This window comes from Conger conger, chromosome 15, assembly GCF_963514075.1.
Source record: "Conger conger chromosome 15, fConCon1.1, whole genome shotgun sequence".
Lineage (NCBI taxonomy): Eukaryota > Metazoa > Chordata > Actinopteri > Anguilliformes > Congridae > Conger > Conger conger.
The window spans coordinates 25,454,485-25,480,123 of NC_083774.1; the positions used below are offsets into that span (position 1 = coordinate 25,454,485).

Here is a 25,639-nt window from a genome sequence, read left to right on the forward strand (position 1 = left end):
TATCTTCATTTGAAACACCCAGTCGTGCTCTTAGACATGCCTCTTCATTGTAATGCAGTTCATTGTAACTAAGGCAGGGCGCAGACATGCTAGCATTCTCCACTGCTTATGTTCTGTATATTCTCCACCAGCAGAAGTGTGTACTCATTGTGGTATGGGAGTACTCTACATGCACAGCTAACACACAGACTACAGGTGCAGACCATAGAAACCCATAGTTTTAACAGGATAGGCACTGCGCAGCCCCATGAAAGATTGATTTTGTTACTCTTTTTGTCATGGTTCTCAGTGGTGCTGGACAGCAGGAGGGTGTACCTTTCAGCAGAGCAGTAAGGATGGCCATCTCAATGTCCTGCTGTCCTTCAGAGCCCATGCGAAACACTGTTATCTGCACCAGAGAGGAGAAAATCACAGGTTTCTTCAAGAGAGATTGACAGGTGAAAACATACTGACTGTATTAAACAGGAAGTGGACACGACTTGTGAGGCAACAGGCTTTCTTTTTTTCTGGGAGGTTTTATGTTTTGTTCAGTGGAGGAATTTTCACTAATTGCCAGCTCACATTACATCGATAACAATTGAATGAATGTGTCTTGAGTAAATGAACTAAAGAATGAATATACTCTCATTGCTGGGCTTGTGACTTAAGGGTCACCCTTGCTGGTTTGATCCCGTGGTAGCTGTCGGTCACTGCTTCTCTACCCTCAAGCAATATTGATATATTATGTAGCCTAGATCACTTTAGAACATATGTAGTCAGCTGTGTAAAAAGGATAATCTGGAAACTATGCAAGAGATTATAGAAAGCAATACAACAAATCCGTTATGGATCAGACTGTTACAGATAGCATTTGAAAGAAGACATTCCAAGTATATGCACATGCTTGAGCACACACACACCCATACACAATGTCACATAACAAGATTCATAACTTAATATTTTTCTAAGGCAGTGAGAGTGCCGCTCGTGTTGCAGCCAAACCGCGACAAATGCAATTATGGCAAGAACCACTGTCACATGTCCTGCAATGCTGATAATGCAGTTACCATGGCGCTCAGAGCAGGCTGTATGCCCCGGATTGCAGATCTTGAGTTCTGTTGATTAATGAGAGCTCTGATGGCACATGAGAACTGGACACTCATGCTCACGGTGTTCTTTGCCATAATGAGCTCGGCATGACCTTTTGGCTGCTACTGTACTTTAAAACCACTCCAAGCTCGCAGGAGAGCCAAAACATTAATCTCTTCATAATTTAGTTGAGCTGAAAGTGAGGTGCAGTGGGGGATGGGTGGTTTATGGGAAATGTAGGCCCTCTGTCAATGGGCACCCTTTGTGTGCTGAAGGATTGTGAGGGTATTGTGAAACTGCAGCTCTGCATTATACCAGGTATTCGGCAACTGAGAATGAACGGTCATCTCCAGAATCCAGCTATCTGTGCTCATTAAGACGACGTTACTGGCAGTTGTGGTCGTGCTGGGTTGAGTGAAACCTTTCCTGAAGGCTGTGCTTCCACACATTTCCTACAACAATTCTACAAAATTGAAAGGCTTTTGGTAAAGTTGTGAACTGGGGAGTTGCCATCCCCACATATCCAAAAAACTTGCTGGCCATCATGGTGCTATATAACACAACTGGACCAGTTTTAGCATTTTATTCTCAGCTGTTTATTCACCCAGCTATAATTCATTCTGGGAGAAGGTGTATTATTTTAGTTAACTTGACATAATGTCAGTGGAGCACTCAGGCAAACAGAAATGAGGGGCCAGGAAGGCACAGAGTGCCCATTGAGAGGAGGCACCACAGGGGACAAGGGTAACATTGAGATTTAGTTTCTGCAACTTCTATAGTTTAATTTAAATATATGAAACAATGATAAAAAACAACTAAGTATTTCACTTGGATGTTTTTAAACCAGCCATTTTAAGTATACCAAGCACCAAAAAAAAACTTTAACAGAAATTTTCTAAATTACATATTTCTGGTATTGAAAACATTTGTTTCCTACTTAGAGATATATGTAGCTACCAAATTTTATGTGGTGCTTCTTAATCAAAATAGCTGAAGAATTAGAATGGTTTTTTGATATTGTCATTTTTATTTTATGGATTATTTTATGTGGAAAAAATGGGTAGGTACATAGGTTAAATAGAAATAGAAATAATACTTTTTTGTTTCAGTCGATTAACTTATAGGCAAATGTGTGCCTTTTTAATTATTCATGAACTCATAAAACTTTTTTTTTTTCAAATTATAAAATGTTGTTTTTATAAGGGGGGGAGGAATAGTCTTTCTTTTTTCTTTTTTCTCTATTCACCTGTGTTACCTCCCCTTAATAAAAGTGATAGGAAAATACATTGCTAAAGTAAAAATAGGTGTACATAACCAGTATATAACACCTCTAATTATCTATGATGGACAACGTGTGCATATGTGCATACATCTGCTTTAAGTGACCCTCAGCTAGTCATCTGCTGTTACCTTCAGTCTATAGTACAGATTGCATGCATTCTACACAGGGCTTCCCCTGGAAAAGAACTGCAGGGTCTGGCCAACATGAAAAGAGAGCCTATGAGAGCTGGCCGGGCCAGCGACATTTTAGCAGTTTAAGTGGGTCATGTCAGCAAATCTCATTTATCTCAAATAATGCGGCATCCCAGGCATTAAATATTCTAATGCACGACAGATACAAGTGCTATGACTAATGATATCCCTCTGGGTGGGCCATGTCAGAAGAATTAAAGAGGAGTGGAGTGGGTGCATTAGAGGGGGAGAGAGCGATATTGCTCCCTCCATCTGTGTGACGGAAGGGGTGACTTGTAATTCCTTCCTGGAAAGACAGGGCACCAGGGCCGGGGGGGCTAACCCTGTTCTCCACAGCCCAGGGGTATGGGGTCTGAGATTACTGGGGAAGGGGCTTTTAAAGCTACTAATCACCATCACTTTCTGGGTTGAAAATCTGCGACTTGTTTGTAGGAATGTGGTAATTTCGACCTATGGATTCGAGCCTGTGTGCTCGAGGAGGTTACAGGGCAGAAGCTGTAATCTGATAACTGTGACGACTCTTAGGCTTTATTTTTATGGCTTGTGAGCATTAAATCCATGAAGATTACATGAGGGTTTGTTAAGTGTAGTAAATTACACCGTTTGCATGAGCTGTCTGTGGAGGAACTTGGAAAAGCGGATGTGGTTTATAAATGGGGAGAAATATTTGAATATTTATATTAAATTTTATATTAAAAAAACTGAAAACAGAAAAGATATACGTAAATGTTGCTATGTAATTCCTCTTTGTATATTCAAACATTTGGACAGAGGATGCAGTACACATGCTTGTGGGTGAGAGATGGGGCGTAAATGGGGGGTAAATGACTAGGACAGGCAAGGTTGGTGGTTCGAATCCCAGTGTAGCCATAATAAGATCTGCACAGCCGTTGGGTCCTTGAGCAAGGCCCTTAACCCTGCATTGCTCCAGGCGAGGATTGTCTCCTGCTTGGTCTAATCAACTGTATGTCGCTCTGGATAAGAGCGTCTGCCAAATGCCAATAATGTAATGTAAGATGGCTGATGGTTGGATGTAACATGAAAATGACATGCATGGTGTCTCCTGTATATAGTGTCAGGGGAGGGGTAGGAGTTAGACATCTGGTTCACAAAGGGATAAATGACACAAATGAGAATGCAGGAGAAAGTGAATCATGAAAAGCATGTTTATTGAAAATCATTTCCTTTCAATCAGAGTAGTTCCAGAACATTTTTCTATGACAGAGCCAATAAGTTCTCTCTCTCATCAATATCAACAACAGCCCCCCCCGAGTCTACTACTCCACAGTACTTTTACATAATTTTGTTATCATACACTTCCATTATAAATACTTAACTCACTATCCTTGAAAGGCTTTGCCAGCAACATAAAGTATTGGCAGGGTCCTATCCTGGTCTGGAATATCTTTTCTTTCTATCACTAATGCTGGACTAATCTAGAGTTCATCTTTTGGCTAGTTTACTGAAACCAGTCTAAGGACCTAAGGATGTCTTAGCTGGTATATTCATTCCTTGCTACTTACAAGTTCCCTTTTCTTCATGCATTCCATGACCATGAGGAAGACCTGCTGGGCCTGGTTGCGGCTGTAGTTGAACGTCTTCTGAATGGTGACCAGGAGCTGATCTTTCACACTTTCTGCCACCAGCCTGAGCACAGAGAAAAATAAGAAACAAAAATGATTTGCCTCAGCCATGATGGCATGAGCCATGCTCCTAGGTCGCAGCACAGGCGTGAAGCGAGTTCGGCGGCCATCTTGTGCTTACCCGCCTTCCTCTGAGTATTTGTGCGCAAAGGAAACTATGTCAGAGGCACGGCCGCTCCCATCGCAGACCACCACGGGGACCGGAGGTTCCTCCCGAAGGCTCTCCAGCACGATGGAGATCACATTGGGGCCCCCCTCCACAATCAGACACACCACTGGGACCCCCTGACCCAGGCCTAATGGGGATATACACACACACGTACACGCACACGTTACAGAAGCTTCGCTCCAACACTGCTGCTAAGTTAGAGCAGCCCCTGTGCTCTACGGCAGTATTTCATAACTCTTATTAAGAAATGTAAATCTGCACCATTGACACCTGTATTATGAGCCCTTTGGTGTGGCACTGAACTGAAGGAAATACTACAAGGGTGGGGGGGGTGGGGGTGTGATGTCAGTGGTGACAGCTGAGCATCCCTTTGCTGTCCCTGCCTTATTGCTAGCTCCAGGCATAGGATGACAAAGGGAAACCCACAGGTCACATGATACATGAGCAGGGACTTCGAACAAGGCTTGGAAGAGCTGATGGGTACATGGTTACAGTCATGGTCACAGTCTGTCAGTTCTTACCGAATCTGTAATTCTTCTCTTGTGGTATATATTATGTCCTGAATATGTTCTTTGTTAGGAAACCTGAACAATACTCAAATCAGGTCCCTAATTAGATTAAGTTAGCAGCAGTTTTGGGGGACATTTTATTTTGACTAAGACCCTTCTGTGCTATGTGAAATAATGAACAATGGCCACCTACGGGTGTTTATCTTCTGCAGGGAGATGTGTTTCTCCAGCTGCCGGCGCAGTTTGACCTCGGGGCCGTACTTCCCGCAGGTCCCGTTGTCCGACAGGATGAAGTGGGAATGACTGCTGTTCAACACGGACAGCTTGCTCAGGGGGTTGGACATGGTCTGGTAGGGCTTTGTTACCTGTTGGTGCACCACAGAAGTTCAGAACCAACCAGCAGTCTATATAGTCAAATGACACTCACTGCAATGTTCCTGGTATAATTGTGGGCATTTGAACAAGTTCACCACTTCACCAACCCTTATCCTCAACTATATATGGGTCAGGGCATTGATATGCTGACTACCTGTTTTTTTTCTGGCTAGGCCTATAGTATAGCAGCATGTATTTGTCTAAGTTCTACTCTAACGAATGTTGAATAATAGAAGTCTTGCTTTTGAATGGTAACTGTTTAGTGGACTGCTCATAGGGCACTAAGCTCCATTTTGGACTTACATCTCTGCCAATGAGGTCCTCTTTATTTTCCACGATTCCCCAAGGTGCAATCCCTATGGCACAGACCTTCCCTCGGGACTTAGAGGAGTGGTCTTTCAAGGCATCTCCAACATGACGGACAACCCCTGCAGTGGACAAACAGAAAGCAAGCTTTGACAAGTTGAATCCAATAATCCAATTTAGCCTTTATTGCCTTTTTATAGGAAGTGCAAAAATATTGTGTCATAAACAAAGGCTTTTACATCCCATAAAAAACTAGTGCCTTAGGCTAATTGCTTATATGGAGAAGCCTTGTTCCAATGAGCATCCCAATAAAACATACTTTTCTTTCCATTTCTAATGCAATCTCATGATTCTCTTAAGATGTAGAATCATGGAGTACAAAGTTTAGCACTGTGTGTATACTCCTGATCTCACCTGAGACCAAGGTTTGTCAATGAGGTGATTCCTGTGAGTACAGTAAGGTTCAATTTTAAAAGTTCAGCATCTCATACAGTATACACAAGGTTCTATTGGCTATAGTACTAATCTCTCTCAAGTCTATCCATCCATCTACCTAAAGCACTTCTGCATCTGATTATGTATATATGAAGTATTACATATAATCTATTAATAGCATCACAGGGTGGTGCCTAATCCATTTCCTTCTGTGCGGGATTATACATGTACTGGCTATAGTGCACTCCAGAGGGCAACGCTTATAGTTAATGTTGAATTCCAGAGGTGTCCGTTTCACCATCTGTGGCTGCCGTTAAAGGAGAAATCTGTAAACATCTGTAATAGCCTGCTAGCCTCCTGACCAGCATGGCTTACCTGCTGAAAAAGACGCTCAAGCTGGATTTTAAAACGGCTGGTAGCTGGTTGACCAGTTCAGACCAGCTCTCAGCTCGACATAGTTTAGCTAGTTGACCCATTCAGACGGGCTCCCAGCTTGATATGGTTGGACCAACTTCAGTTATGTTTTGAAACAGTTGGTAGCTGGTTGACCAGCTACCAGCTCAGACAAGCTACCAGCACTAGCAGGTTGACCATACCCAGCTAGACAAGTTTTATGATCAGCTTGACCATGGTTGACCAACTCATACCAAGCTAGACCATTATGACCAGCTCAATTTTCAAGATGGTCAAGCTGGTATGGCTGGATTTTACATCAGGGTTCTTAATCAATCTTAGAATAAATGCACGGGGGTGCATCCGGAGAAGTCTCTTACCGTTACTGACTCCGCAGGTGAAGATCCAGGCCCCCGTGGTGACGGCGGCCTTGATCAGGCCCTTCCCAAACACCTGCTTGAGCTTGGGCTGCAGGTCGAAGTTCTGCAAGCCGCCGTGCACGGAGATGAGCAGCGTGGGCAACTCCAGCTGCCACTCCTTCACCATCAGGTGCAGCAGGCTGTCCGGCTTGGAGTCGTACGTCACCCTGATGTACTGTGGGACAGACGGAGAGACGAAGAAAGAGCACCTTTTAGCATGCATTTGGGTGTAACAAAGTGACGAGGCTGTTTGGTTGAATTCAGATGTTGATGATATCTCATGACCGCAGCCAAGTGTTACACAAGTAGGGTGCTACACACTGGTAATACAGCTTGAGATATTTGCAAAGATCTGTGTGTAAATGTAGCCTATATTATCAGTGTTTGCGTGTTTTCATTGAACAGACATTAACTTTGGTGCAGTCAGTCTGCAGCTGCCTGATGGACCAAAGGAGTAGATTGTGCAGGGAGAGCACTGCTACCTTATAACCAGATTCCATACCAGGGAGCTGTGCACATCGCTACACCAAAAATCTAAGCTGCTTATTTTAATGTAATGAAGTAGGAGCCTTCACATAATACACCACTGTTAATTTCACCACTGACACATTCAGGTGATTTACCTTGATGCAGTCAGGCCTGGAAAAAGTGCGTGTTGCGGGGTCTACCCGAGTGCCTACCATGGCTTTGTTGACGTGGCCTCCGCCCCCAAACTCGATGATGCCATAGGCGTCGGTTGGTGAGGCCCTGGTGTGCTTGAGGACCGACCATCTCTCCTGTGAGGGCTCCACTGGCACGATCTGGGCCCCGTCCTCCGCTCCCTTTGTGGTGGCAATCGAGGGTATGGCAGGGTGCTGGGTCACTATCTGCCCACAACAGCACCTGCAGGGCAAGGGATCAAGGGAAAAGAGAAAAAATAAGTAAAAAGAGTGGAACAGTGAGGGCTGTAGCAGTGACTCAGGAATGTGAAGAAAACCAAGGGGGTGTGGATTTTGGAATAAAATGCTGATTGGATAGGCAGGGACAGGTGACAGGCTACGTGCAGAAGACAGCGGGAACGTGTAACAATAAAGTGGCTGCTAGGGGCAAATGGTGATGTCACAATATGACATTGAACAGAAGAAGCCTGTTGCCATCTGGACACTCATTCCAGACAGACTTGGACACTGAATTCCCAGTAAGACAGGAATGGTGAAGCACGTGTACCTTTAGTGTGTCTTTTCTCATAAGAAAAAGCGCAATTAAGGGAAAAAAATAAAACTGACAAGAAAAGAGACTCAATTAGCGAGGCTCTGCGGCAGTGGGGGCCTGTTTTTTTGGTGTCTGTATGTAGGCCGTTGGCTGTCTCTGCTCTCATCCAATCAGCAGGAGCTTTTGTCTCCACAGGCTGTAGACGGTGTCCTGGCCCTCGAGAGAATACGTGCTGCCAAGCACACAGAACCGGCGTGCTGGCAGCCATCCCCCATGTAATCCGTGGCCTAGTCCTGATGAGCCATGTGATAGGCTCTCATCCATCACACTCAGTTTCAGATGCACCAACGGGGAATGATCCACGATCACGAGGTGGAACGCCTGGCTTTGCTTCAGACGCTTGTTAAGGCAGCATACAGCCATAATACTTTCCTTTCTCTGGCGTGACAATGCAGCACTTACCTGCTGCTTCAGCTTATAACAGTGAAATGTTGTATTTGATAACTTGGAAGTGAGGTTTTATTTTCCTTTACAGATATTTGTTTCTTTTATATTTACAACATACAAAATGATTAGCAAATAATTACGTACAATATATAATTTAGTATGCACATCAACCCATATCTCCACTTACTTGTTTGGTTCTTTGCTGGGTATTATCTGAATGCATTCTCTTTTCTGAAAGGTCTTCTCTATCCAGGCTTTCTGGGCCTACAAAACAAAACGAGGCAAAACGGGAGGAAATAAGTGAAGATCTGCATCAGTTATCAGTGTTCTTCATTGTGAGAAATGCAGTCTGTACTTCTCTGAAAGACAGACATTCGTAAACCCTGCTTGCGGGCAAGACAATCGCCAAACGGTTTGTTTCTGAGACCTTGAGTATTCACTCAACATTTGTCCTTTACTTAAAGAAAGGCTGAATGTGATAGTGTATCTTCTTGCCAGAGAAAACTTAGAAACTACAAAAAACAAATTACTGTATTTAACCCTAAGTCAAGGACAAAATTCATTGAATCCCAGCCCTGTTTTTTAAAATTAAATTATTTATATTTAATTTAACCAATATAACTTGGTATTTGACAAACGGCACCACACATCAGGTTTACCACAAAAAAAAAGAGCAATATTCTGATAATGCTACTTGCAGGGATTCTCAAAACAAGGCCTGAGACTTGAGGTTTCTAGGTACAGCTCACGGAATATGCGTGTGCCGTGTGGCTGGGCATAAGATATGGCGCATAATGCCATTTTGCTCTCTCTTCTTCCCCCCCATGTTTTAACATTCAGAGAGCCTCGAGCCAATAAAGACAGGATCACAGACGAGTGCCTGAAAGTGATATGCACTGAGATGCTTTTCGGCGCTCCCAGTTCACAGCTGCGCCCGCAGGCATGTGCATTAAACGCTGCCTGATCCCACTCACATTCCCCTTCAGGATACACATGCACATATGTGTAACATTAATTACCGCAAGAATTCTGCTTTTAGTCATGCAAACACCCAAGTTTTAGTGTCCTTGATGTAGCAAATCCTCTTACCCCGAGCCCGATCGTAATCCGGCCTAAACGCTAAAGCAGAGGCCCTGCCCGCCGGCCTGAGGACGCTCCGGGGCACGGCAGCGAAAATGTGCGTGCAAAAGCCCGGTACTTTTAATGACTTACGTTAATATGCCATGGCGATTAACACTGCACTCACTATGAAAGCTCTCTCCCTCTCTCTCTCACTCACTCACTCTCTCCCTCTGTCACTCACTCACTCTCTCTCTCCCTCTCTCCCTCTCTCTTAGGCTCTAGGGTTGATGGATAGCCAACAACACAACTGACACTGTCTTTTTTAAAATTTTATAAACATAAACATTACACTAATATTTCATTGTATATAAACTAAGGGGATGACCATGGGCATAAAATATGAAACTCTAGCGTTTCACTTTGCTTTGAGTGATCAGCGCATGCATACGTAGGATGACAACACTCAATACTCAGTTCCCTTCTCTGCGCCCTCTGCCCCAGAATAGCATTAGTTGTCTCACGTGGAGGTTTTTGACCCTGTTCCAGACAGTGCTGGACCAGAAATAACTTTTGTTCAAAGGAATATCTGTCTGGGCTTCTGGGTCCTAATTAAAACCTTTTGAAGTTTGGTCTCTTCTGGAAGTTCGGGCTTGGATTGCACAAAGAGGACTGGAAATGGCATGAGTGAACGCTGGTACCCTCACCCCCATCTATACACCCACACACCCGCCTCCACACCCCCAGCCACACAAAAAGTACAATAAGTACAAGGTACACTATGGCATCACATTATAACAGTAAGTAATGCAGGAAGTAATGCCCTCATTTAATTTGGTGAGCTGAGCTTGTCAGGCAAAAACCCTTTTAAATTGTAATATGTGTAACTGAACTAAAAAGTGAGAATTAAGTGGGAGTAAAAGTACTTCTGGAGATGCATTATATTTCTCCCATTTGCTTTGCAGGCAGACATACCCTAAATGTAGGCTGGATTTCTAGCTGCATATTTTCTGTGGCTGTTCATGTTGGCACTCCGCTGTTGGTAAGGTATGTTTCGGAGCTGAGCTAGGGTGGTGCCCCTCCCAGGGTCTGATTCATCTAGGTCTATGTTTCTAACTCCTATTCCACATGCTCGCTCTCCCTCTCCTTTTCTACCTACTCACAAAACATGCTGAACTGACGACATAGACAGATTTCTGCTCTCTTAGGAATGGTGTGATAACATGGTCCCAAGAAACATTAAAACTAACATTCCCAAAAAAGAAACGGTTTACTAAAGTGTATTGGAAAATAATTGTGAAATTGTCATTTTGAACTTTGCCGTATCGTTTCAATGACAGTTTAAATTCTCGGATAGTTGTGTGCAGTTAGCTTCAGGGAGCAGAAACAGTTCTTAAACATCCTGGCCGCCACAGGATTTGCACAGATTTTACTTTTTCACAAATTCTGTTAGGACGTTTTCTGACAAAACATTAAAAACCTATTCGCAAATGTTTCTTAAACCCCGATCGTGAAGAATGGACAATCGCAACAAATCACTCGTTCGCAAAATATGAAAGTGATAAAAACAAAACATCACAGAGCATAAAACTAAAGTTTGTGGGAAAGAATGAACAGCCCATGCAGCCTCAGAAACGGAAGGCTCCAGCAGGTGTGTGTGTGTGTGTGTGTTCTGTCCTACCTGGAGAGCCCCTGAAGAAGCAGGCGGGCGGGAGCCGAAAGAGGAACGGAGCGCAGGCTGCTCTCTGAGGCCGGTCCCCGGGCTCTCCCCTGGCCTTGCTGCTCTCCTCCAGTCCTCCCAGCGCTAATGAAGCTCACAGCACATGAAACCTCACCACTTTATGGGGAGCGGTTCATATGATGAGCATGTGAGCAGGGCCTTTGTTCGGCCGGGTCTCATGACTCCAGTTCAGGGTAATCCTTTTGGGAGTCTCATGACCCTTCTCCATGACCACTGGGTATTTTCATCCCTGGAACAAGGCACAACAAATCTACTCTGATAGCACCCACCCACCGCTTCCACCCCCGCCTCCCACAGTCTCCAACTCCTCCGGCTTTTTCCTTCACTTTTCTTCTTCTTCCACAAGCATGAGGAAAGTCCAGTTGGGCGCGACGAAGGCCGAGATGTAAGTTATGCGGGTGTCGCTTCCCGATGGAGGTGGAGGAGGAAAGAAAATTTCCAAAAAGGGGGGTGAATGAAAGAATGAAAGCTCCAACTTTTAATTTGAGTACCCCCCCCCCCCCCCCCAACACCACCCCCACTGCTTCGATTTCAGTGCCCATTTGCATAATTGAAACAATTGGACACAGACATTCTTTTGAAAGCCTGCTTATTAAGAAAGGATGGGGGCTCCAGTTTGAGGCAAGGTCATCCACCCTAATTCTGGTTAATCTTTTTTTTTTTTTCTCTAATAGCCATTCAATAGTCCAGGAAACCGCTTCAGCTGAAGTCAACATGGACTGAACACAAATGGCCTCCTGGACCTGCAAATAATTGCACCTCTGAGTAAATCATGTGTGTCACTGAGCAGAAATGTGTCGTACATATCCCGAAAACCTCTGACTCCTCTGAAAATAAGTTTAGTTTTTTTTCTAGCTTGAATACTGTCTACTCCCCCTACAATGTCTATCAGCTGAAGAATGGAAAAAGGCTTGTTTGCAAAGAAGCATGACTGCATGGGGGCAAAAGGCATTTAGCTGGCTTCGCTGTTTAGCATTACTGTTGCTTTTAGTTCAGGGCCAGTGTCTGGTGATATGACGGGCAGCTCAGCTCGACGCGCTTCATGGTACGGTGTTGTCTTCCTTCAGCGGCCCAAGCGGTCCCTACCATTGCTTTGCTGCTGTGTTACTCTGGCTGTGTTTGTGCAGCACACAGCCTGATTCAAAGATTCAGATTAGGTGGAGTGGGGTGCAAAAATGTGGGCACCCCTGGTTTAAATGTCTGTTGCAGTGAATCTGTACTTGATCAAAAGCAAACCTGAACTCTAAATGGTACAAAGTTAAACATGAGACCTTTCTGCAAATTTTAAATTTTCATTTTTTACTGTATATAAATTATAAAAAAAGCAAAGGGGCCCTGTGCAAAACTTTGGGAACCCTTTTGGATTATTCTTTGTTAAAAAGATGATTACTAAGGCCCTGACCCAGGTGATTTACTCATTAGGGCTTCAATGAGTCAGGTGAGTATAATCTTAGGGCTGAACTTTTCATTCTGAAATTACTCTATGCCTTCTAAAGTATCCAACTGCAGTGGCAAAAAAAAAACCATGGGTTTCTCTAAACAGTTGTCCAAGGATTTCAGAATGAAGATGGTTCATTTCCACTAAGAAGGAGAAGGCAAAAAAAAATGCTATGTTTCAAACAACCTATTTCCACCGTCAGAAACATTATTAGAAAATGGAGGATGAATGAAAAAGTTAAAGTCAAGGCAAGGTCTTGGAGACCAAGAAAGATTTCAGATATTTCTGAGACCAGGTGAGAAATGCTCAGAACCCACACATCACTGTAAAAGTGCGGTTCACAGGGCAGCAATACAAAGTACTTCAAACAACAAAGACCTGCATGGCAGAGTTGTCAGAATGACCTGAAGCCTTTTGGAACAATGGGCTTTGGGGTTGTGTGGCAGCTGGGGGCACAGGAAATATTGTGCGAGTGGAAGGAAGAATGGATTTCACAAGATATCAAGAAATTCTAGAGGCTAATATTCAAAGGACAGTTCAGACATTGAAATTTAAGAGAGGTTGGATATTCCAGCAAGAAAATGATCCAAAGCATACCTCAAAATCCACTATGAAGTACCTCCAGGAAAGGCAGATGAAGGTTTTGAAATGGCCGCCATAGTCCTCAGACTTAAATGTTATTAAAAATCTGTGGAGCGATCTCACATGCCGTATATGCAAGGAGGCTGAAGAATATTAGAGCTAGAGGTGTTCTGCCAGGAAGAATGGGGGGAAATCCAAGGAGGTTTACAAGCTATTATAGTTGCTCAAGTTAAAGTAATAACTCACAGGGTTCCCAAACTTTCCTTTTTTTTATTATTATTATTTTGAAACTAAAAGTAATCTTGCTTTAAAATTAAGAAATGGGTCATATTTAATGTTGTACCATTTCTAGGTCAAGTTCACTTCTGGTCACTTGGATATCAATTGTAAAACAATTTGACCAGGGGCTTTTTGACTACTAGGCTTTTTTATGATTTTCTGAATTGCACGAACAGAGACTTTTTAACCTGGTTTAAATGGGGTTAACCTCAGGTAGGTTATCAATCACCTCACATGCAAAATGAATAAATTACAACCTGGGTACAATCATTGTGTTTCCTCAAATTCTTACTGACAAGTAAATACCGATACTACATAAAAACTGATTATGATGGGAAATACGACATTCTCATTTAGTCAAATCACAAATGTTGATTTAATCCAGATTGGCACAGCTTTTTTTGACAACACAACAATTAATGTAATGGCCCACTTTCTGTCAGCTTCCACTTACTTAATGTTTTATTTCTGGGTGGTGTGATTGGGCGTATGAGTGAGGGAGACCGATGAAGAGTGTGCTGTACATGTTTATACACGTAAATGTCATCAGAAAGTTGTTGCTTTTGTCGTGGATAGCTGCAGGTCAGAGTTTATCCACTAGCCAGCAAATACACTGGCAAAGAAAAGAGTAAAAAAGTTGAAGCTTGCTTTCAAAGTTCTTCCTTTTATGGTCCAGACAGGTTTCTTGCCAGCCTTTTCCCTTCTCTTGCAGTGTTAGGGGGGAACTTCAAACGCAGGCCGCATTGTTCCACACCAGTGTACATGGCAGGTGGGATTAGTTTTGGGTGAGGAGCCGGTCCTCTCCGTGCCGGAAAATCATCCGGAGTCTGGTGTGTAGCAGACTGTAAGGAACCCAGATTCTCCTCATTACACTGGCCCCTGAGCTACAATAAGATTTACTTGCACAGTGCGCCATGTTAAGATTTCAACTTATCCGTCTGAGAGTTTACAGAGAATTAGCGATTCAATTAGGATTAATTGAATCTTATTGTAATTCCCTGTGAAGTGAAAGAGAAGAATTTACCTGAGACTAGGCCCAAATGATTGGTGTTAAATAGTGTAAAGTGTTTCACTGTCAGTCAGTGATTAGGTCTATTTATTATTGTGTAATTGATATGTCAAGCACATACTGAGCCCTGTTAGCAGTTGTTGATGTCAATTTTAAGCTCCTGAATTGGATGCAGCTTCGTGTTTTGTGGATTTGATCACCCAGTGCAATCCACTGTGTTGTCATTTGGGGCAGGTGCAAATTTTGACAGGAAGTGTCGGCATAGCAACTGTGGAAACAGGAAGTAAATTAAGATTAAGTGGCTGTTGCTGTTTTAAGTTGTTAAAAAAATATATAATAAAAAAATTGCTCAGTAAGCAGTTAAACTGGGACTTAAAGAAGGGGAAAATTGAGAGCGATTTGAAGTGAGCACCCAGGCTTGTGATAAAAAATGTAATTGGGCTGTAAATCAGGAAACAATATTAGGGCCTGTATTTGGTCACAGTTTGGTTCATTTCAGTGATTGCATGCAACTGTGCTGTTATACGGAGCCACTCACATAAACTGGAGACATAAACTGGAGATTGGGACAGACAGCACTATAGGTTGTTCTACCACATAATTTGAAAGCAGCCACAATTAGTTGAGCCCCTGCAATACACTTGAATGCCGATTACTTGTTAACGGCATAAAGAGATTAATTCTACCCTCCACCAGCAATCCTTTCAAAATTTTACATCGTCCAAACTCGAAATGACTTCCTTCAGAAGTGGGAAAGGGCACGTCCATTTCAGTGACGCATCTTTGCTGTTCGAGTTGTCTGACGGGATGGCTGGATTGGGGGGAGTGGGGGCCATGGGGGAGAGTGCTCGGTGTCACATGGGCTTCTGTTAATTACAGATGTAGAGAGGAAAAGCTGTTTCAACACCAGCCCAAACAGTAACATACTTAGCACTGCTTACTTAAACTAATTATCCACAGTGACTAAAACCCAAATCCCGCCAAAGAAGGAACGGCCTTGTTCCAAGTTCCCATGAGCAGCTAAAATTCTGAGGTATTGTGGAAATCTGATTTAGTTTCTATAAGTAAATGAATGTGAATTATTGCCAATCCCAGTTACAGTAAAGTAAATTCCATGTTTAATAAAAATATAACTCTAGAATTATTGTGAAAAACAGTTTCACAAAATTAGGCTGGAAAATTATTAGAATTAAATGAATATGTCTCTGCTGAATTTCTAAAAACAGGACTGCTAATTAAGGAAAGGATCCACCAAATCTCCGCCATTTCAGCCGGTAAACATAGCACTGAAAGGTTTTGCCTTTGTATAATTTAATAAGCCAGTGGCTAATCTTCACAACAACAAAAATCCCAAGCACTATGCTGTGAATTGCCTTAAGGTTTTACCCATTTTTTTAATCCATGGGTTTCTTACATGCACTTTTATATTTAATAGTAAATGCTAATGCTTAGCAGTGTGTCTCTCACTAAAGAGATCACTGTTTTTTGGTCACCTGACCATTTCAGCTGCACAATCCAAAAATGCCCTAGTTGCCCCTCTGTCTTGAAATCACATGCTTATAATCTGCTGATCCTTTAGCATTCAGTCTGTTACTAGCAGACATGGTCAGCCTACACCATTACTCACACCTAGCCACTTCACACCAGTATATTCTTGTACCCTGATCATAACTCGTTCTGATGCACCCTATAGCTTCAGTCAGGTCAACATTTTTCCCCTCACAACTGTATTTAATCATAAATAGTATATAATCATATTTTGCAATAGAAGGCACCAAGTTCTGACAGTGTCATCAAAGACAAGAAACTATAGTAGTTTATAGTAGTTATAGGAACTGAGGTAGTTCCTGGAAATACTAGATTTAGAAGTATCTTGAAAGGCGTCACCAACTCATTTTTATATACAGGCTGTCCTTAAAACAGATTTTGTATTGAATCCATCCACCTAAAGCTTTGTGGTTGAAATGGCTGATCCTGGCACATTGATTTTGATGGAGATTGAGAACATCGTCGTATTACTTTATATTTGGTATATAGGCTTCTGTACAGATTTTTTGGGCTCTTGATTCTGATGCCATAGGCCACTGAGAGAGAGGGACAGCAGTCTTGTTAGAACATGAGGTTGTTCTGTAATTAAAAAAAACAAACATTCACTGTACTTTGCCTTTCTTGTCTGCCACGCCTTGTTGAAACAAAAAACACAGACTACGGCAGTGGAAAAACATCACGTAATCGCATTTGTGTAGCCGGGAGCTCGGTCAGCCAACAGTCAAAGCTCAAATCCAGCTCATCTCGTCACAACACACAGCCCACGGCGATGGCACAATGACCACATGACCTCGGCTGCTGCCGCATATGTTGACAAACACAACGGCTATCTCGCCACATTGGCCATTACGCAGCGGTCAGCGAGCTGCCCTGCTGTACGCGCCATCGCCTGACCTGGATCTTACACTGACTCTGCACCAGACGAACATGGCGATTGACGTTTTAAGGGAGAAGCCTTACTTGCATGAGGGAAATATGAACAGACATTTCAACCATTGTTTTCCACTTTGATAACCAATATAAGCAACATCAGCAGACACTCAATATCCTAAAGCTGAATTGAATAAATATGAATGCAACTGGACAAGTATTCTAGTTGGCCATACCAAATGCATCCCCAGATTATATAGTCATTATAAAGTCAATAAATGAATGATTCATACATCCAGCTACACATTTTCTTTATATTTTATTCCCTGAAACTCAATGTGTCTCTTAAGGGCCAGAGACTGGACCTCTGGGGAGAAAGAAGCTAGCTTGTTTTTGGCCACCTGATCAAAGTTCAGCATAACCAAATTTGATAGACAGACGTTGGTAAAGTATGCGGAATGTGATGTCACCGACAGTGAAGATAAAAGGTATTACTAATTGAACCTGATCGGCTATGTGGCTGAACTGAATGCAGGGGGTTAGATCCTAACAAAAGGAGACAAGAACTATATACACTGGCTTCAGAAAGTATTCAGACCCCTTCACTTTTTGCACACTATATTGTGTAGACTAAATTTTAAATTGATAAAATTGCCATCAATCTACACCCAATAACCCATAAAAACATGTTTATAAATTCTTGCTAATTTATTAAATCAAAAACTGAAATCTCAGTGAAGTATTCAGACCCTTAATTCGGTACTTTGTAGAAGTTACAGCCTTGAGTCTTCTTGGGTTAGTCTCTACAGGCTTTGCATACCTGGATTTGGGCAGCATGTCCCATTCTTCCTAGCAGATCCTCTAAATCTCTGTCAGTTTTAATGGGAAGTGTCTTTGAACTTCCATCTTTAGGTGTCTCCACAGAAATTCTATCGGGTTGGGAAGTCTGGGCTTTGGCTGGGCCACTCCAGGACAGTCAGAAACTGGTCCTAAAGCCACTCCAGCGTTGTCTTGGCTGTATGCTACAGGTCATTGTCATGCTGAAGTCGCCCCAGTCTGAGGTCGCATGCAGTCAGGTGCAGGTTCTTCAAGGACCTCTTTATTTGGCTGCATTCATCCTTCCCTCAAATCTGACCTGTCTCACTGTCCCTGCTGCTGAGAAACAGTTTTGGCAAACTCCAAGCGGCATTTAGGCTTCTGTCTAGCCGCTCTACCATAAAGGCTTGATTGATGAAGTGCTGCTGAGATGGTTGTCCTTCCGGCAGGTTCTCCCATCTCTGCGGAGAACTTCCGAAGCTCTGTTAAAGTGGCTGTTGGATTCTTGGTTACCTCCCTGACCAAGGCCCTTCTTGCCCCGTTATTTAGTTTGGCTGGATGACCAACATTTGGAAGAGTCCAGATGGTTACAAACTTATTCCATTTCATAAATAATGAGGCCACTGTGCTCCTGGGAACTCTCAAAGCTTTAGAAATGGTTTTCCCTTGCCCTGATCTATGCCTCGCCACAATTTCATCAGAGGTCTACAGAGAGATCCTTGGACTTCAAGGCTTGGTTTTTATATACACTGGTGTGTGCATTTCTAAACTGTTGAATCAATGAATTGCCACAGGTGGACTTGACACATCTCAAGGATAAAGCAATCAGGATAAATTTGCAAAAATATCTAAACATGTTTGTCATTATGGATTATTGAGTGTAGATTTATGACAAAAATGCCAATTTTATCCATTTAAAATTAAATCTATAATGTAGTGTGCAAAGAGACTGGAGGCACCAGCAAGAAGTGAAATTGAAAGGTCGAAAAGGTTGTGGTGTTGCTTCCCCCAGAAGCCTTTATTTTTATTTTATTTTATTTTTTACTTTGAGAGATTCTCTTTATGTAGCTGTTTTTCTCTCAGCTTGTTTCTCAAAAGGCTGATTGTCCTCCGAGCTATGCAAATCCAGTTAGCCATCACATGAGAACAACATGCCATTGATTAGCCCTGAGATTTGAGAGTCATAAGATCTGTTCTTTTAAAGAAAGTTTGTGTGTGTGGCATACCATAAGAAAATGTTATTAATGGACCTTCAGCATTTGTTATAATAAAGCACTAAAAAGCTATCTATTTAGGTTATATTGTATATAACAGTTACATTATATTACATGACTGTCATTTTTCCAGACTGAGACAAATATTGAAATCAATCAAATCTGCATTAAAAATGAAAGAATATAGGGTGGAAATGCAGTGTTGTGCTAAGCAGACGAAGCAGAAATGTATCCAGTTTATATGGAAGCTGGTCATGTGGAGCTTTGTATATCTATTTTTGTATACAAGAATGAATGCAGCCCTTTGATACATACCATATGAAAGAGAAAGGAGGCCTGAACAGTGTTCTGCTTTCTCAGGGTAGCCAAGGATTTTTTTTTTCCGTCTCATGGTAAAAACAGCCATTCGGGATAGAGATTAAAATGATGTTGAGCAATAGTTTAGCAACAGCCTGTGTTTTAAGCTGTTTGCTGCAATCATGTAACTGCACATAAAAAAAAGCAAAGGTGAATTCAGGATTCTGCACACAGTCCAGTTCTCCAATCAGAGAGCCTGATTTCAAACAAAGGCAGAGGTAGGGAGGGAATGGTAACGGCTGCCCTCTCCAATGTGAGGGTAGGAGTCCATCTGTCATTTGCCCCAGTTTTAGTGTCTGCACCAACCAGGAGAGCAGGTGAACTGACAATCACCTCCTTGTTGCTCCTCCCAAAGAACGCAGTGATCCAGACATGCCGGTTCCTAGACAGATTTGGGCCAGTGCCTTCGACATACAGCGAGACGGTTATGCTGAATACAGTAATGGCAATATCCTGCCAAAAAATACTTTCATTACTGGGTTTTCCAGAGTGCAGGAGCAGCTGTTTTAGGCCTTGCGAGTTGAGAGGAGGTTAGAGCTTTACATATAGGCACACTGGACATGCTGTGGACTTGATTAATTATGCCTAGTGAAGCAATGATTCCCACTTCCACCCCCACACCTAGGCTGATAGAGACATGCACTCAGTGGATTCAAAGAAATGGGAAACTAGCACCAACTAGCATTCCAACTGTTATTCCAAAGCCAAATAACCTTTTTAAAACACTTATGCTGTAGATGTGATGTGAAAATGACTCTTGTGACTTGGTCAGGTCCCAACTGCATCCTGAAAACATTTTAACTTATTGTGTACTTATTGTGTACTTACTTTCCCTGTGAAAGTAAGTACACAATAAGCGTGACACAGACCTAGGGTCAGTGGAATGTTGTGGTGCGGGGGCGGGGAAGCGTAGTTAAAAAAATAAATGTTGGAAAACTGTTGCTAAGCTGTTGCCACAGCTGCAGTGTTGCAAATTGCTTTAATAGTGTCTTATGCTGGCTGGGTTGTGCTCATTATCACAAGGAAGAAGTTTGAGATTTAACACAAAGGCTGCACAGAAAGGAGACTTTACCCTGGGAGACCATGGCTGTCTGTGTCTGCCGGCAGTCCTGATAGCATACCGCACAAAAACCCAGTGCCAGAGATGGAATCTATAAACTTATTACTGATTAAAAAAACAAAATCCAAAAAAACAAAAGGATTAAAGGTTGCCATGTGAACAGAAAAAAATAAATTGCATTAGTTTCCTCTTTTTTTCTACTGGACTCAAATTCAAATAACAGGCTGATTTTATCAAAAGCAGGGATTAGGTGTTATGAAACTGTCAGGCTGGCACATGGATTAAGTTTTCCATTTCTGTGGCCAAATTCCAACTGGAGGGTCAGATCAATCACTAAAAAAGTACACAATGGGGATTGGGGTGGGGGGGCTTTGGCCAAAGGTGCTTCTAATGCATTCTAAATGTCTCTTACAGTATATCTGTGCCTCTATGAAGTGTCTGGATTCATTTATACCACAGTACAGTTTCACCTCCATTGCACTCTAAATACAGAAGGTAAAAGTAAGCATATGGACTGCAACATACAGCAGTAAATGGCACAACCAAAACCGAAAGATGTGGATGCCCTGAGTGACAAATATATGAAATACAAATATTTCCATTTAAAGGGCTGCAGATACTGGGACACTTTGTCCCAGGCCAGAGAGTGATACGGGGTGTAACTATTTCTGCTACCAAACAGGGATTGTCCTCCTAATATTTTGTTCCAGGCCTGAGAATTCATAGTCCGGAGTAGTGTGCATGATATGGGAATTCTAGGGGGCCAGTATCCATCCATCCATCCATCCATTATCTGAACCCGCTTATCCTGATCAGGGTCGCAGGGGGGCTGGAGCTTATCCCAGCATACATTGGGCGAAAGGCAGGAATACACCCTGGACAGGTCGCCAGTTTATCGCAGGGCACACACATCATTCACTCACACACTCATACCTACGGGCAATTTAGACTCTCCAATCAGCCTAACGTGCATGTCTTTGGACTGTGGGAGGAAACCGGAGTACCCAGAGGAAACCCACGCAGACACGGGGAGAACATGCAAACTCCGCACAGAGAGGCCCCGGCCGACGGGGATTCGAACCCAGGACCTCCTTGCTGTGAGGCGTCAGTGCTACCCACTGCACCATCCGTGCCGCCGGGGCCAGTATCAATAAGCAATATTTAAGCTGATATATTGGTATTAGTATTATAGGTATTGGCCGACGCTAATGCCAACACCTCGCTGTTTCATATTACGGTATAAATGCAAACCCCAGCTACTATTCTATGTTAATTCTTGAAGGAAAAATGAAGCACATTTTATGAATATACCAAAATATTTCAACCTGTTTACCATATTAAGCAGACTGCATGAGTCTAGATAACTATTCAGTCTGTATAGCTTTGCTTGTGTGCTTTCTTTAGGCTAACTTACATGTACCACAGATAAAGGAAATTATTTAAACTTGGGAAGATACTATACTTACATATCTAGAGTCTATATTACATATGTATATACTATATATATATATATATATATATATATATATATATATATACATATATACAGCATATGCAGTATGAGAGCACCTGAACATTTTATTTCTAATAATACCAAGTTTAAGTTATTGCTGTGGTGATTTTTATTTATTTATTTGATCCTTCAGTAAAACACATTTATATTTTAGGAAATAAGTCTATGATGAACATCACAGTGCTTACTGTAAGATGAGAGCAATCATGATACAATGGGGGCTTGAAATGACAATTTCTGCTTAATTCATATCAAAAAGTTTGTTACACCACAATATGCTCCAAAATGCTGTGTTACCAAGATACTCCCCAGTAACTTTGGATAATGATATAAAACAGTCACTTATTGTTTGTGATGTGATTTGATTAGCTATTCCAGTGGCAAACAGATGAGCATCAACAGTGTTCTTTGTGCGATCCATCAAAACTTTCCCGAGGCCAATGGCACCATTACCTTCCACAGCTGGTTTGTAAATGGGGTGTATGCGTATATTAGTGTGTTAATCATGTGAAAGCAGATTTCGGAAAGGAATGAAAACTACCGTGTTAATCTGAAGCAGCTGCTGGGGTCCATGCTGGCACCATTATGCCAGATTAACAGGGCCCAGGATGGCCGACTCCTGCCCTCACACCATCACCACCACCCCCCACACACGGGTCACCCTCCATTACAGTGCAGGCTGCAACCCGGTCGCATTGACCACACATCTCATCTCCCATCTCCCATCTCCATGTTACAGAGGGGCAAGTTACTGTAGCCCTCCTGTCAGGCCCAGGTTACATCTGTATTTTCATTAACGTCTATGAGTTAATATAATAATTGCAAGTGTTTGTTTTCCACATGTACAGTTTAATGAGTTGGACTGTTGCCCAAATGGTCTTGACAAAGTGTGTGTTTGTAGAAAAAACTAAGCAAATGGAGTTTGAGTGCAGGACTCAGTGAGGTCCTTCTGAGACTTTGTGTGGGGACTTTTTTTTTATCAATGTCAGACTATTCAGACCTATGCCAACATATATGGCCTAAGGTTTATTACAGAGGCATAAACAATGTTTTCGTGGTTCCTTGAATGAGGAAACGTGTCATGTTACCAGTTACTTTTACCAGTGTAAATTAATACCTTATACCTGATTGCATATAGATATTGCATTCTAATAGGCCATCACCATTAATTTCAGTGTTAACACCAAACATGTGAAGGCTCTGTTCCATAAATGCAGCAATAAATTCAAATAATTAATGCCTGCCTAATTTTACAAACAAAATGGCTCTAATGATGTATGAATCAGAGTATGATTTATAATTGTTGGAATAGCTGTGTTATGTTTTTATAAAGCTTGCCCAAAGTTTCTAAAAAAGCTGTCCTAACCAACTTGCTTTCTAACCAACTCTAATGCTTTCTAACCCAACTGTATCACATTTAAAATGGAACAATTGGGTTAACTTTAGCCCCGTTAGCCAGTACAATGACAGGTTTATATAAACCAAGTCCTGTAATTACGCACACCTGTATATTCATTCTGCTATGCGAGCGCAGCGATATTTAAAACTTGCCATGTTTACCATGTTTACCATGTTTACCATGTTTACCATGTTTTACATTAGCTTGGTACTGAAATGACCTAGTAATGCATTGATGCAACAATAAGAAGTAGTTCAAGGCTTTGGTATGGTCCTGGCAAAAATATAGTTTTCTTGAAAATAGCTGAATTTATTACAATATATAAACTTCATCGTTAGTCAGAAAACAGTCGTAGCTTCATAATCAGATGGGGTAATTTGTTCCATAAATATGTCTATATTGAATAATTTTGCGAAACAGACTTGTATGTTTACCAAACCGGAAATATGTCGGGCGGATGCGGAACAATATTGAGCTAAGAAAAAAAAAAAGGTTGTTACCTTTTATTATCTAAGTCTGTGATGAGGTCAGTGTTGTAAAACATGGCATGGGGAGGCTGGAGTTTTATTGCCTTGCTTTGCAAATAAGAGGCTGATAAGCATCTAACCTGCTATTCTATAGTCTTTTTAACAATCTAACATCGCCGTTTTGCAGTTTTATTATGTCACAGTTTCTGTGTGATATAAATATGAACACAACAATAACTTGAACAGTCGACAACACAACCGCAAGGGGGCAGAATGGATCAGGTTAATTCCCAAATATGCTTCTCCTCTTTCACAGATATAAAGACATCATGGAACATCAGTTAGACGCAAATAGTATGAAATGCATTTTCAGCAAATGAAAGTGTTACATTTAGACTTTTATAGATACTTTTCTATGAATACTTTTGACAATATCTGAAGTCTGTCCTTTCCCTGTCAGTTTGGGAGAGCACCAGCTGCGTTGGAGCAGCTGTGCTACGCACTCCTTGCGGAGTACACTTCATGCACAGCTGACGCAGGCTGAGTGGAGTGTACCCAATCAACCACAAAAGCCACTTTTGCATAATGACAACGGAACAAACACTTTGATTCTCTTCCGTCCCTGGTCGACACTATGGCCAATTTTTTGTCCCTGTGGTGCCACAGGCCACAAGCCAATCGACTGCCACTTACTGTATTTGCAGCCTTTATGAAGTATATCTTTTGTTGTACCATTCAGACAATCAGATATTTGCCTGGTTAAATGACCCCTTCAGAGGTTAATCCTCCATATGTTTGCTTTCAGCTTATATGTTACAAAGGCATAAGAAGGTATTTTGCATGCATGGAAAGCAGTCAGGAGTCACGGTCAGGTTACTGTTGAAACTGTTTGGGTTTTTCCAGTGGCCAGTACAGTGTCTTGTTGTTTTTCTTTAAATGTGTTTGTGTATCTATTTAATGTTTGCTTTCAACCATTTCATTTCAGTTGACCAAACTTTACCTTGTGGCCTGTGTGAACTCTCCTGAACTGTGGACAATAATGTTCCTGTTCAACACACCTCCATGCTAAAGGTCACCAGGACTGTACTAACTGAATTTAAAGTTGCACATTCTAGAATGAATGTGCTTGATCATTTAATCAGCAATGCATGTCCACAGAATCCACTGCCTATATTAACGTCAATGTCAGATAAGCAAGTCTGCATCCTTCATTACACAGTACAATATTACTGTGTGTGTGTCCTTGAGGCAAAAAAACGAAACAAAAACAGGAGATGTATACATAAGTACAGAAGTGGAAACAGCCTTAAATGTTTTGGTTGAGGTTTGGCACATGAATCATTCACCCCACACGCACATACCCCTCCCCACCACCAAAAACACTTTACTGGCAGGGATTTCTCTGAGTGGTTCATAACTCTGAAGGCTACCTGTGCAGTTGTGAAAGGCTCCCTGAAGATGACCTGGGCCCACAGACAGGCACAGCTAAAAACGCCCTGACCCCAGCCCTCCCTCCTCCTAGCCCTACCTCCATTGCAGCCCAAGCGGAGTCAGCCTACCTTCTGCGACCCGGAAACGGTTCTCTTGATGGAGGCACGTTTGAAGGACCCTGTCCCTTTCCTCGTTCCGAAGCCCCTGCTCTCCATGTGTGACCCCCTGGCGAAGCGTTACAGAGACACACACTGCATCTGAACGCCCAGCAGGGTTTCCCTCGGGTGGCTGGACGGAAGGGCGCCAATCCCGTACTCCCGCAAAAAAAACAAAACAAAAGATCACGGGAGTGAAAAGAACAAGCCTTCCAAAACCGCAAGAAGTTGGGAAGAAAGTGAGGTCGTATCCCTCTTTCGTCTCCTCTGCTG

At 42.3% G+C, this 25,639-nt stretch overlaps 1 protein-coding gene across 1 annotated transcript in view; it reads right to left on the bottom strand.

The window, feature by feature from the left end:
• Window positions 1–25,426, bottom strand: part of LOC133111170 (transient receptor potential cation channel subfamily M member 1-like) — a 40,549-nt gene extending 15,123 nt beyond the window's left edge. Inside the window, exons 1-9 of the mRNA XM_061221330.1 lie at window positions 25,340–25,426; window positions 8,616–8,692; window positions 7,471–7,672; window positions 6,752–6,965; window positions 5,541–5,665; window positions 5,056–5,227; window positions 4,306–4,480; window positions 4,065–4,188; window positions 316–388 (exon numbers count right to left, since the gene is read on the bottom strand). Coding sequence (XP_061077314.1) covers window positions 316–388; window positions 4,065–4,188; window positions 4,306–4,480; window positions 5,056–5,227; window positions 5,541–5,665; window positions 6,752–6,965; window positions 7,471–7,672; window positions 8,616–8,692; window positions 25,340–25,426 — 1,249 coding nt within the window. The remainder of the gene's footprint in view (window positions 1–315; window positions 389–4,064; window positions 4,189–4,305; window positions 4,481–5,055; window positions 5,228–5,540; window positions 5,666–6,751; window positions 6,966–7,470; window positions 7,673–8,615; window positions 8,693–25,339) is intronic.
• Between the last annotated feature and the right edge of the window lie 213 nt (window positions 25,427–25,639).